This window comes from Paroedura picta, chromosome 10 (assembly GCF_049243985.1).
Source record: "Paroedura picta isolate Pp20150507F chromosome 10, Ppicta_v3.0, whole genome shotgun sequence".
Lineage (NCBI taxonomy): Eukaryota > Metazoa > Chordata > Lepidosauria > Squamata > Gekkonidae > Paroedura > Paroedura picta.
In genome coordinates, this window is record NC_135378.1 from 2,207,609 (window position 1) to 2,220,508 (window position 12,900).

General features: G+C 46.3%; 1 protein-coding gene across 10 annotated transcripts in view; it reads left to right on the forward strand.

Annotated features, from left to right (window-relative positions):
* Positions 1-12,900, forward strand: part of PRMT8 (protein arginine methyltransferase 8) — a 126,408-nt gene that overhangs the window by 72,282 nt on the left and 41,226 nt on the right. For 9 of the 10 annotated variants that reach the window (XM_077301805.1, XM_077301807.1, XM_077301809.1 and 6 more), the window contains 2 exons: positions 312-462; positions 9,355-9,476. In XM_077301805.1, coding sequence (XP_077157920.1) covers positions 312-462; positions 9,355-9,476 — 273 coding nt within the window. Of the gene's footprint in view, positions 1-311; positions 463-1,899; positions 2,803-9,354; positions 9,477-12,900 lie in introns of those variants that run through there. The other variant, XR_013225097.1, reaches the window with a different exon arrangement.

Sequence of the window (12,900 nt, forward strand, 5' to 3'; positions counted from 1 at the left end):
AGAGAAGTTATTAGGGTTTCTTATCCTGGTTGAAGTCAGAAGCTGAGATGAAAAGTTGCCAAGGATGGACGGGGGACGCAGCCAATGAGGAAAGAGCTTAGGGAACTCAGTCAGGGTCACAATTTAATTAAGCTTAAAATTTTACAATATATTGAATTTTTATTAATTTCAATGCTTTATTAATTCTAATGTAATCCAGATTTTATTGTCTGACTGAATTTTTAAATACTGTGTCTGTTTTGATCTCGTAACAAACGGATGGATTGCTCTCTCGGCCTTGTGCTAAATCCCCCTTTCCTCTCTCAACACAGGAAGTGGATATTTATACAGTGAAGCCCGAGGATTTGGCATTTACTGCAGCATTTTGTCTCCAGATTCAGCGCAATGATTACATCCATGCTTTGGTTACTTATTTTAATATAGAGTTTACAAAGTGCCACAAGAAAACAGGATTTTCTACAGGTATTGTTTTCATTTTATAGTTCACATTCATAAGCAGGCCTGTACCAGCAGTGGGCATATATTGACAGTGTTCCCAGAAATTGGTCACCCCAGCTGAATTCTCAATTATCATTTAAAACCTTTAAAAGAAGGAGGATAATAATAATAATTTGAAAATTCACCCAAGATTATAATTTGAAAATCCACTCAAGATTCACCCAATGCTGGGCTTGCAAGGGCCCGCATCCAGCCTGGGCACTCGGCTCAGGGAACATCTGGGACAGGGGCAGCTTGTAGGGGCAAGTATCCCCAAATCGTACAATTGCTCAGCCATTTGGGTGGCTTTCACCTGCCCTGCAGATAGATTTTACATGCACCTCTTCTTCCTTAAACCCGAATGTGATGAAAGCAAGTACAGCCCCTGCCCAGACAAGAGCACCACCAACAAAATGCAGTATTTATTTATTTATATTTAAATTTGTTGACCGCCAATCCCAAGCCCTGTCATTACTGTGTGAACTGCCTAATCGGTTATGTGGATGTGGTCCTGTTGGCTTACCCAGTGTGTGGTTACACAGGTAATGTTACACAGGTAAAGCTAAAGCCATGACAGCTGGGGAAATTGCCACCAGATTAGGATGAGGTTTTGCAGAAGGGGGCATCTCACAGCAAAAGAAGAAGAAGAAAAAGAAGACGACAACAAAAATGAAGACGAAGAGGGATGCTGACAAACTGGAGCGTGTCCAGAGGAGGGCAACAAAGATGGTGAGGGGTTTGGAGACCAAGACATATGAAGAAAGGTTGGGGGAGCTTGGTCTGTTTAGCCTAGAGAGGAGACAACTGAGAGGGGATCTGAGAACCATCTTCAAGTATTTTAAAGGATGCCATATGGAGGATGGAGCAGAATTGCTCTCTCTTGCCCCAGAGGGACAGACCAGAACCAATGGGATGAAATTAATTCAAAAGAAATTCCACCTAAACATCCGGAAGAAGTTCCTGACAGTTAGAGCGGTTTCTCAGTGCAACTGGCTTCCTCGGGAGGTGGTGGGTTCTCCAGCTTTGGAAATTTTTAAACAGAGGCTAGATAGCCATCTGACGGAGAGGCTGATTCTGTGAAGGCACAGGGGTGGCAGGTTATAGTAGATGAGCAATTGGGATGTGAGTGTCCTGCATAGTGCAGTGGTTGGACTAGATGACCCATGAGGTCTCTTCCAACTCTATGATTTTATGATTCTATGAAGAAGAGTTGGTTTTTCCACCCTGCTTTTCAATACCCGAAGGAGTCTCAAAGTGGCTTACAATTACCTTCCCTTCCTCTCTCCACAACAGACATCCTGTAGGGCTGACAGAGCTCTGATATTACTGCTAGGTGAAAACAGTACTATCAGGACTGCGATGAGCCCAAGGTCACCCAGCTGGCTACTTATTCTGGCTTATTCATCTCCTGTCAACCCCCAGGGAATCGTTGGTCAAAGGCACATCCACTTTTGCGGTGGGCATCCCGAGCTGGAAGAAGGCAGTTGCAGAAACGGGCAACTATGTAATCGAGTGCTGAGGGGGCTGAGTGTCCACAGACTGCCACTAGGGTCCTGGCGACTGGACTGAAGTGGGCCATTGTAGCCCACCCGACCTAGAGACTATGCTGCGGCAGGAAGTTTTCAAGATGCAACTGGAATTCAAGACACAGCTGCATGAGCTGACAGGGGCAATGGCAACGTTGTTCCTGGGGAACGAGGCCAAGGCAAAGGAGTTCAGCCTCCATGTCTGGGGCCAGCAGGTTGACAAGGAAACACCAGGCATGTTGGTATCCACATCTGAGGGACTTCATCAGCAGTGCCCTCCACCACTGCCACTGCGGCTGCCCCAGCTGATAGGAATGCCACTGGAGCAACGGCCCCGAGTCCCGCTCCAAGTAGTTTCCATTGGACACAAAAGCTGCTTGGATGGTTTTGCTGAGAAGCTGTTGTTTTTCCTGGCGCAGGTGCAAGCCTACATGAATAAGTGTGGGTATCTCTTCCCCGACGGAGTCCCCCACATGGGCTAGGTGGGTTTCTTTCTGGAGAAGGAGGCATGGATTGGGATGTGGGGCTCCACAACCTGGATGCCCCAGAGCTGTTGAACTACAACCAGTTCATGCAAGCCCTACATGTGCATTTTGAAGACCCCCTGCAGGCATACACTATCCAAGAGAAGCTACGCAGCCTGAGGCAGGGCACCAAGATGATCTCCCAGTATGCTACAGAGTACCCCCACCTAGCAGCCAAGGTCAATTACTGGAATGCGGCCACTAAAGGCCAAGTCTTCCATGAGGGCCTACATCCTGACCTCCTGCAGCAGTGCACGGGGCAAGCAGTGCATGAGGTGAGTGCACCTTGCTTGGGAGGTAGAAGCCCGTTCTGGATCATGGAGATGGTGGAAGTCCAACACACAAGAGAAGCAGGAGGGAAGCATGCTGGCACACTCCCCCTCCCCACAATGTGGCTGAATGCACTCGTTGCTGGGAGAAGGGGCTGTGCCTTGAAGGCGGTGGCACCAGCCACTTCCTGGCCAATTGCCCCTCCAAGAAGGGGGTGAGGTCACCTGTCATGGGAACTCCTACACCTCCCAAAGGCTCCTCGCAAGTCAGCCCAGGTGCTCCTGACGCCATTGGTTGAGCACCTGGCACCTCCTTCACCAGGAAACAGGACTGACCTGCTGTGTGACTGCCCTGCAAGCAGGTCCTGTACAGGGGCGCAAGATCAATGACTCCCATCCCTCTCCTAGTTGCACCTTTGATGCTCTCAGGCCCAGAGATGGGAGTGGGACTATGAATCCAGGTGGTACCGGACTATCGTTGCACCCAGACCTGAGATGGTCTGGGAGTTCGAAGCGGGACTGGAGGATTGGAATAGGCTGCCTAAGGAGGTGGTGAGCTCCCCCTCACTGGCAGTCTTCAAGCAAAGGTTGGATGCACACTTCTCTTGGATGCTTTAGGATGCTTAGGGCTGATCCTGCATTGAGCAGGGGGTTGGACTAGATGGCCTGTATGGCCCCTTCCAACTCTATGATTCTATGATTCTATAACTGAAAATGAAGATTTTGAGGGTATTTTTATTTGTATTTCTTCCATATAATCATTAGATTTTTGGCCTAGAAATTTAATGCAGTTTTTTGTTGTGCTTTTCCAATTGGCCAAAGTAAACCATGAAGTCCTTCGTTTAGGCTGTGCTTTTCAAACACCCAATCCTGTTTATTGGGATCAATAATCCAATCTGCAATCCATACTAAGGCCGCGGCATGAAGATAGAGCTTGACATTAGGCACATTCTGACCTCCTCTAGTTTTCTCATCTAGTTTTCAGTATTCTGAAAGCGATTCTGGGTCTTTTATTGTTCCATCTAAATTTATTTAGGACAGATTGCCATTTATGTGAAGTCTTGTCTTTCAGTGGCAATGGAACAACCTGAAACAAAAAGTTTAGCTTTGGTATGACACTCATTTGGATTATTGCCATACGGGCAGACCAGGAGAGGTTCAGCTTAGACCAGTCTGATAATTTGGCTTGAATTGTATTCCAAGTAGAAATATAGTTATTGTCAAACAGATTTGCTAATTCTTGGTCCAATACCACAATAAGATATTTAATTGATTTAGGATTGACCTCACAGCCACTTTCTTCCTTTATATATTCCTCCAATTGTTCTGAGACGCCATAGAGCCAAATTTTAGTTTTCGATCAATTATGTTGGAATATGTAAATCCAGCATATTTGCCGAAGTCACTTAGCGAATTAAATAAAGGAGGAATTGACAAGCCCGGATTAGAAAGCATTAAAGCCACATCATCTGCATAAGTGTCATAAAAACTTGACCTTCTATACAAATTCCAGGAATCGACTCCATATTTCGTATCTTTGTCAAGATAGACTCTAAGACCAGATTAAATAATAATGGAGACAGCGGACAGCCTCCTCTAGTGCCTTTTTCCATTTGGATCTTTTGCAACGTTCACCAAAAGTCTCACTTCTTGTTTCAAATATTTTTTTTAATTATTTACAAGAACCTTTCTCCACAGTTCAAAGTATGTAAAATAGCAAACAAAATTTCATTGAACATTATCAAATGCCTTCTCTGCGTCTAAAAACATAAAAGCCGCTTGTTGTTGTGTTCTCCGAACAGAGTCCATAGCATTGGTTTGTTTGTATTCTTCCTTGGTTCTTGGTTTCTCCTTCCATTTCCTAAATGGCTCTTTTTTATTACCCAATTCTTTGGAAAGCTGTTTGTGGAGCCCCCCTGGTTTCTTTAGTTTCCTCCCAGTTTTCCTTCTCAGGGGGATTGTCTGTGATTTTGCCTTCAGTATTTCACTTTTTTGGAACCCCCAACTTTCTTGGACTTCCATCTCTTTAAGTTCTTCTGACCATGGGATTCTATTCAACTGTCAGGATCAGCCCCCGGCTCTCTGCCATGTCTGAACCAAGCGAGCCAGAGAGACTCCATCTTTGTGTGTGTGTAACTTCTATTGCTTCTATCCATGTGACCATTTGTGCTTATGACTCTGTAGCATTCCTTTTGATCCTCTGTCCTCCCTTTGATCCCCCTGAGCCTTTCACACTGCATGTTCTCACTGCAGTGATACTTTGTTACCAGTGCCCCTGCAAACATCTTATCTACAACTGGAGGCGCCGAGCTGACCAAGGCCGCGCCAACCGAGACACTTTGGCAGGAAGCCTGGGGTGGCACCTGGGTGGGGGATGGCACCCCTCCCCTGGGAACGGGGCTGGTTTAGGCGGGAGAATTGTATTGATAACTGCCTGCTTTCCCGATATCGAACAGTCTTGACTTCAGATGTTTGAGTATTCAGATCTACTTCCAATTAAAGCTTTCTTTCTCTAGAAGCCTGGTTGTGAGTTTTGTCTGCCTCTGACAGGCAAGCATAACGTTATGTTTGTCAAATTTCATCTCCTGAAGTCCAGCCTGTATGTGCGACTATGGACATGTGACAGCCTTCTAAATAAGGAAATCTTTTGAAGAAAAGTATCTTTATTAGATAATTTCTTTATTAGAGAATTGCAAGTCCTTAACAAATTGGATACATAGAACTGATTCACGAAGCACAGGATAAGCAATACAGAAACTTTCCCCTCCCTTGGAAACTCAAACCAGGCACAGTTCAAAGGAGTCAAAACAAAGAAATAACCATTTGGGCTTCAAAGGACGAGAAGATGTGAGAAACTACAGGGCACTAAGGAAGGGGGAGGTGAGGAATGTCTTGGGAAGATGGTGAGCATAAAACATAACAGCAGGAAATCAACCTTGGGGTGTCAAGCGAAGGCATCTGGGTTACATCATGGCACAAATGCCAGGCATGCTAAACATTCTAACATACAGGATATTATATTCATGGCAGAAATACATGGGGTTTCTGACAGTACAGCTTTTCTCTTCCCCAAGATCATAAAGACTAAAATCATATGGTCACTACTCCCAAGTGCATCCACAACTTTTACCTTGTCAACCAGTTCTTCCCTTTGGTGAAAATAAAGTCTAAAACAGCAGACCCCTGGTTGCTCCTTCCACTTTCTTGGAAATGGTTGTAAGCAAGAATTTGTTGGACTTTTCATTTTTAGCAGAGCTGGTATTCCAAAAGATAGACTGTACTTGAAATTTCCCATGGCCACTAGGTCCCGTCTCTCTGAGAACTTGGTAATCTGGTCTAGGAGCATCTCATCCCTCTGACTGGCTTGGCGGTCCATAGAAGACACCCAACATAACATCACTATTAGTTCCTACTCCTTTTATTTTTACCCAAAGGCTCTGTATTAGGGATGTACTCCTGTAAAAAAATTCAAACCATTTTGGGCTTGGAGGAACCCATTTCAGACCATTTAAGCCCCTGAAACATCAGTTTTGGATTCAGGGCAGGCAGAATCGTTTTGGACCTCTCTGAAGCATTTCGGCCATAGATAACAATGGACGCCATTGAAATCAAAAGCAACATTCAAGTATTTAAAAGGCTGCAATATAAATAATGGAGCAAAGTTGTTCTCTCTTTCCCCAGAGGGACAGGCCAGAATCAATGGGATTAAATTATCAGTGTTAATAGTATCACCTTGAGTATCGCCTTGAATAAATCTTTGTTGGTCTTAAAGGTGCTACTGGACTCTAATAGTAGTAATGTTATGGTTATCTATGGTTATCTTCCCTTGAGAAGAAAAGATGCAAGGAGCCTAAGGACGCCAAGGTGGCTCCATAAACAGCTGGGTACAATCTGTTAACCAGTTATCAATCCACCTGATAGAATTAGGATCCATACTGCATTTTCCCAACTTGTCAACAAGAATATCACGTGGATCCTTATCAAACACTGAAATCCAGATAAACTATGTCCACGGCATTCCCCTGATCCAGCAAGGGAGTCACTTTCTCGAAAAAAAGAGAAAAGATTGGTCTGAAATGATTTGTTTTTATGAAACCTGTGCTGAGTCTTAGAAATCAAAGCTTTCTGTTTTAGCTGCTCAAGGATTGATTGTTTGATGATTTGTTCCAAAATTTTGCCAGCTACAGATGTCAAGCTGACAGGTTGATAATTACCTGGATCCTCCTTTTTCCCTTTCTTGAAGATGGGGACATTTGCCTGCTTCCAGTTGTCTGGCACCTCACCTGTTCTCCAAGAAGTGTGGAAAAGAGTGGGCAGTTTCAGAGATTATATCTGGAAGTTCTTTTAGTACCCTTGGATGCATTTCATCTGGCCTTGAATATTATTATTATTATTATTATTATTATATTTATATTTATACCCCGCCTCCCCCCGAAGGCTCGAGGCGGCTTACATAAACCCGTCCCCTAAAACCATAAAATGACAATAAAAACCAATGATTTACAATAATTGTAACAGCGATGGCGTAGCCTACTCATTTGCTCTCCGCATCCTCATCTACGGTGGGGGGTGACGCTCTCTACCACCGGTTTGTGAGGGGGGGGCTGATCTTCTTTCCGCCCGGCCTCAGTTATAAGCCTGGTGGAAGAGCTCCGTCTTACAGGCCCTGCGGAATGCTGGTAATTCCCGCAGGGCCCTCAGCTCTTCCAGGAGCTCATTCCACCAGGTTGGGGCCAGGACCGAAAAGGCCCTGGCCCTAGTCGAGGCCAGGCGGGCTTCCTTGGGGCCGGGAACGACCATACTTCATTTCATTTAAAGAAACTAGGTGTTTGTGGACTGCTCCAAAAGTGATCCTAGGCCACTATTATTATTGTTATTGTTATTGCTATTGCTATTGTTATTTAATTTTTAGACCGCCCTTCTCCAAATAGGTCTCAGGGCAGTTTACAACATAAACAGTTAAAACACAATAAAATCCCCATAAAAACCCCAATTAACATCAACAACAACTTACATAAACATATAAGCGGCGGTGGTCACAATTCTGATCTTAGTTACCTGACTTCCCCGCAAGTTCAGCCTGGTGGGGAGAATAATATTCAGAAGAGGGTGGCACCAAAGCAATAGATCTAACCATGATCTCGATGTTAGAGATCTCAATATTGGAGGGGATCCTCTGATGGATTAGTGGGAGAGTTGCCCTGGCCTCAACCATATGCCTGGCGGAAGAGCTCCGTCTTGCAGGCCCTGCGGAAAGCTGGTAGATCCCGCAGGGCCCTTAGCTCTTCTGGGAGCTCATTCCACCAGGTTGGGCCAGGACTGAAAAGGCCCTGGCCCGGGTCGAGGCCAGGCGAACATCCCGTGGGCCCGGGACAACCAGTAAATTCATACCCGCAGAGCGGAGTGCCCTGCGGGGGGCATAAGCAACCAAGCGGTCCCGCAGGTAGACGGGACCCAGGCCGCGTATAACCTTAAAGGTCAATACAAATACCTTGAATCTGATTCGGAAACAGACCATTCCCCCATGCTGTGTTACATTTTTTTCCACATTGACCACTATTTCCCTCACAAGAGAAGACTGAGGAGAAATAGGAGTTAAGCAGTTCAGCCCTCCCGTCATCTTCTGTTATAATTTCACTTTCTTGTTCTCGCAGTGATCCTAAGGTGTCCCTATTCTTTTTCTTGCTTCAAATATAACTGAAGAACCCTTTTTTGCTATGTTTAGCATTTCTTGCTAGCCTAAGCTCATATTGAGCTTTAGCTTTTCTAACAGCTTTTCTGCTTTCCTGAAGTCCAGTCTATACGTCCGACTACGTAAAGGTTTTCTCTTTCCCATGATTAAAATTACACGGTCGCTACTACCAAGTGTGCCCACTCCTTCCACCTCATCCACCAGTCCTTCCCTATTGATGAGAATCACGTCCAAAATAGCAGAGCCCCTGGTTCTTCTCTTTACTTTCTGGGAAATGAAGCTGTCAGCAAAACAAGTTAAGAAAATAATGGAGTTTGGGTAATTGAACTCACCTATGACTGCTGTCCCCCCCCCTTTGAGAATTGTGTAATTTGGCCTAGGAGTATCTCATCCAAATCCTCTGATTGGCTTGGTTAGCAGACCTCTACAATAATATCATTTTCCTTTCCTACTCCTTTTATATTTAATCAAATATACTCAACTGAACTTTCATGCTCGGGTACCTGTATTTCTTCACAAGTATAAGAATTCCTAACATATATTGCTACTCCTCCCCCCTTCTTTACTTGTCTGTCCCTTCTGAAGAGAGTGTACCCCTCAATTTTCGTATTCCAATTGTGAGCATTATCCCACCAAGTTTCTGGGACTCCTATTAGGTCATAGCCCCCTTCCTCTATTACAACTACTAGTTCCTCCTGCTTGTTTCCCATACTCTGTGCATTGGTGTAGAGACATCGTAGTCCATCCTTTGTGTGCCCCATGGTTTTGGCTTTTGACCTTCCTTGCAAGTCAGTAGTTCACCAATCCATCCCAAAAGCTTCAAGAGTTGTCTCTCTGTCTGCAAGTTGTATCTCTTTCTTTTTCAGCTCCAGATGCACCTTATACCCACTGGAAGCAGACTGTGTTCTACTTGGAGGACTATTTAACTGTAAGAAGAGGGGAAGAAATCTTTGGTACTCTGTCCATGAAACAAAATGAAAACAATGTGGTAAGTAGGCTTGGCTTACCTGAACTTCTGAGATTTTTAATACGAGAACCTCTGTATTTCATCACAAACAGGGATACCATGTTGATTGGAAATCCCTGAAGTGCGATTGGCATAAACAGATATTTATTGCTGCATTAGGTGCATCTGTTTGATTACTCTGGAACCTTCAGGAATTCATTGGATGGGGAACATATTGAGATTGAGCCTACTGTGGATTCATGATTTCCGTGTTGTCAGATGTGATGTTTTTATCTGAAGTGAAATCAAATGTTCTTGAGCAATTCTGGGTGAGCATATTGGGGGCAGGCGGGCATATCAGTCGCCCAAATGATCACGCGCACAGGTCTTTGGCAAAAACAGGGCCACAGCTTTATTAAAACATGTACAAATACACCCATGATGTGGGGTGGATCCGAGACCCCCCCCTTCCCTGCTGCTGCCAGCAGACCGCAGCCCAGAGGGAAAGGAGAGGTAAACCCATAGCAGGCCCACCTATGGGGCTGGCTGACCATTCGGCCAGACCCCCTAACCATCAGGCCTGCTATCTCCTGGGAAGGCAAGACTGAGTCGACCCACGGGCATCAACCTCAATTGGAACTTGCCCCAGCTGCCCCGCCATGGGTAGAGGCTGGCTTCCCTGCTGTGAAGCCGCCCCGCTTCCCATGGCAGCCCCCTTAGGGAGGCTCCCGCAAATGGGCCTCCACCTGGCTCACGGGCACAGGCTGTGCTTGTCGGATGCACCCCATAACAAAGCACCAGCTGTGGCCAGGAAGGAAGCTAGATTGGACTGGGTCAAGAGTCAGTCTCCGCCAAGAATGCTAGGAGCTGATCTGCTGCAGCCCTTTCACTCACCTTCCCCAGGTACACGAAGTGTGAGACAGGGTGGTAATTGGTTGGGTCACAGGGATCAAGCAATGACTTCTCCAGCAATGGGTGAACCACCACCTCCTTAAGGACCCCAAGTAAGAGAGAGTTTGACAGTCCCCCGGAGCAATTCCTCTACCCCCCTGTCTCCTCTTTTCAGAAGCCAGGAAGGGCAGGGGTCCAGAGTAGTGGTCCCCAATCCGCGGGCCGCGGCCCAGTGCCGGGCCGTGAAGGCCTTGGCGCCAGGCCGCGGCTCCTTCTTCCCTCCCCCCCCCGAAGCGAGAAGCTCGCCAGGCCGCGAGCAAATCGGCCACCAAAGCGGCCGATTAGCTTGCGGCCTGGCAAGCTTCTTGTTTCGGGGGGGGGGGAAGAGAAGCTTGCCGAGCCGCAAGCTAATCGGCCGCTTTGGTGGCCGGGTGCAAACGCGCGTGTGCAGCAGTCCGTGCACGTGCGTTTGCACTGGGGCTACCGCGTGTGCACAGGCCCCCGGGCCGCCCTCTCCCCCCACTCCGGAGCAGCAGTCCGCGGCAGCCAAAAGGTTGCAGACCGCTGGTCCAGAGGACAGGTGGTCACCCTTACTTAAGCTAGCAACTTGTCCAATTCAGTCAATGAAAGCTGGCTAATTCCTCACAAGGTGGCCACGGGGCCTCCAGTTCCCCTTCTGTATCAATTGTGGAGGGAAGGTCATGTTGGGGAGATGAAACTTTAACTGCAAAACAGTTTGCCAACATTTTGCAACTCAATTCCATTTGACTACGATTTTGGCACCCTTCCTTGAGGGCAGAAAGGGACTAAGTTATGCCTTTACAAGGGACAAAAAGGCACATAAGCAATGAAAGCGGATCATTAATTAATAATACATACCCTGGAATCCATACAACAGAATATCACAGATCATCAGAATCAGAAATTGTCCCTCACTTTAGGCCTTCTCTGTCTGGCACCCTACATGAAACATACAGATTGTTATCAGGCATCCGGAATCTGGAAAGCCAGGAACTGTCAGGGGTCCTCTGCTACGAGATCTGGGCTCCACATATATATAATGTGTCAGGTCTTCTCTTTCCCCTTTGCCTCAGCTGCATAAGCATTGCTCACGGGGATGGCCCTGCAGAGGGCCTGGCGTGGAATCTCAGGGGGGCAGAACCGATTGTCAGCCTCCGATGCATCAAGTTCACCAAATAGGGGGATCTTTTTTGAAATATTTTAAGAGGGGAGAGCTCCTTTAGATGAGCTGCAATATTGCTATTAGAGCATACATTTGAAATAGCCAGTCCCTCAGATCCTGGCCAGCTTCTTAATAAATTAGAAAATCATCTGGGATGGCAGATTTTGGACCAAATGTGTCTACAGTGGTCTTCTAAATGTTTCCCATCACCACGAAGAGACAGGAGGCTCAGCTGGCTGAGGGAGCCGTACTTACTCTGTCCATCTCACCTCCCTCTTCCTATCCCTCAGCTCCTCAATGAACCAGGGAGCCAGTTTCAGGCTAGCAGGGAGGGAGGGATTTTGTCGAGGGGGGCAGATAGACGGACTTTCCAATCTTCCACCAGATCCATCAACGAGTCGCTGGGAGGTGTTGGGTCCTGCAGAGCATTCAGGAAACGGTGGATTCATAAGTCACCATGGGCAGGTGAAAATACACCTGCTGCCCAAACAGGAAGGAGGAGGCACCAAAAGCCGGGCCTCCGGGGCATGGTGGTCTGACCATGGGATGGCATTCGCCACCATCAGATTCACCTCTATCCCAGTGCCAAAGATCACGTCAAGGTTGTAGCCAGCCTGATGAGCAGGCTTTTTTACACATTAAAAAAAAATCGATTCAAGTTATTTGCAGGTTAAACTTTCATTAAATTGTTTTGGCATTTATTCATTTTCTGTATTTTAAGTGTTTTCAGTGCTATTTAAAGAGTTTTAAGATTCCAGAGTTTTGTCTATGTTTTTTTTAATTCATAATATTGCTTTACTGAGATAATCTGATCTTAAATGAATGGCCACTGAGCTTGTTGAGCTCTTAAAATTAGAAATTTTTCTGAGAGCAAATTCTACGGTGGAGGGCATGACCTTGCTCCGTCCCCCACTGCCCGGCCCTCACAGCCACAGGCTCCAAAGGGCACCCACAGCCTGGCCACTTCCTAGGGGAGCAGCGGTCCAAGGGGCAGGGGGGATTTTCCTGCAGCTGTTGTGATAAATAAGATCATCCTCACAGGGGAAGAGAACAAAGTTAACCCAGAAACAAGATGCTGACTTATTAACTCACTTCTAATGAAGGCAATCACATCACCTCATCGGAAACAGTCTGCTTACACTGGCATATAAATATTTATTCCAGAGAACTATCATATACTCTTTAATCATTTATCCATTAATGAAATTAACTTTAAAAAAATACATGCTTTAAAAAAGTATTAAATGACTAGGATGCCTTCTTGGGACCAGCGCGTGGTGACCCCTGCTGCTCACAAGGCACGGCGCGAACCGAGGAGTTTGCTGCCTTTGCGCAGGAGGCCGTGCATAGAAAACGTTAAATGATGGAACCTGGGAGTTGGAAGAGGCCCTC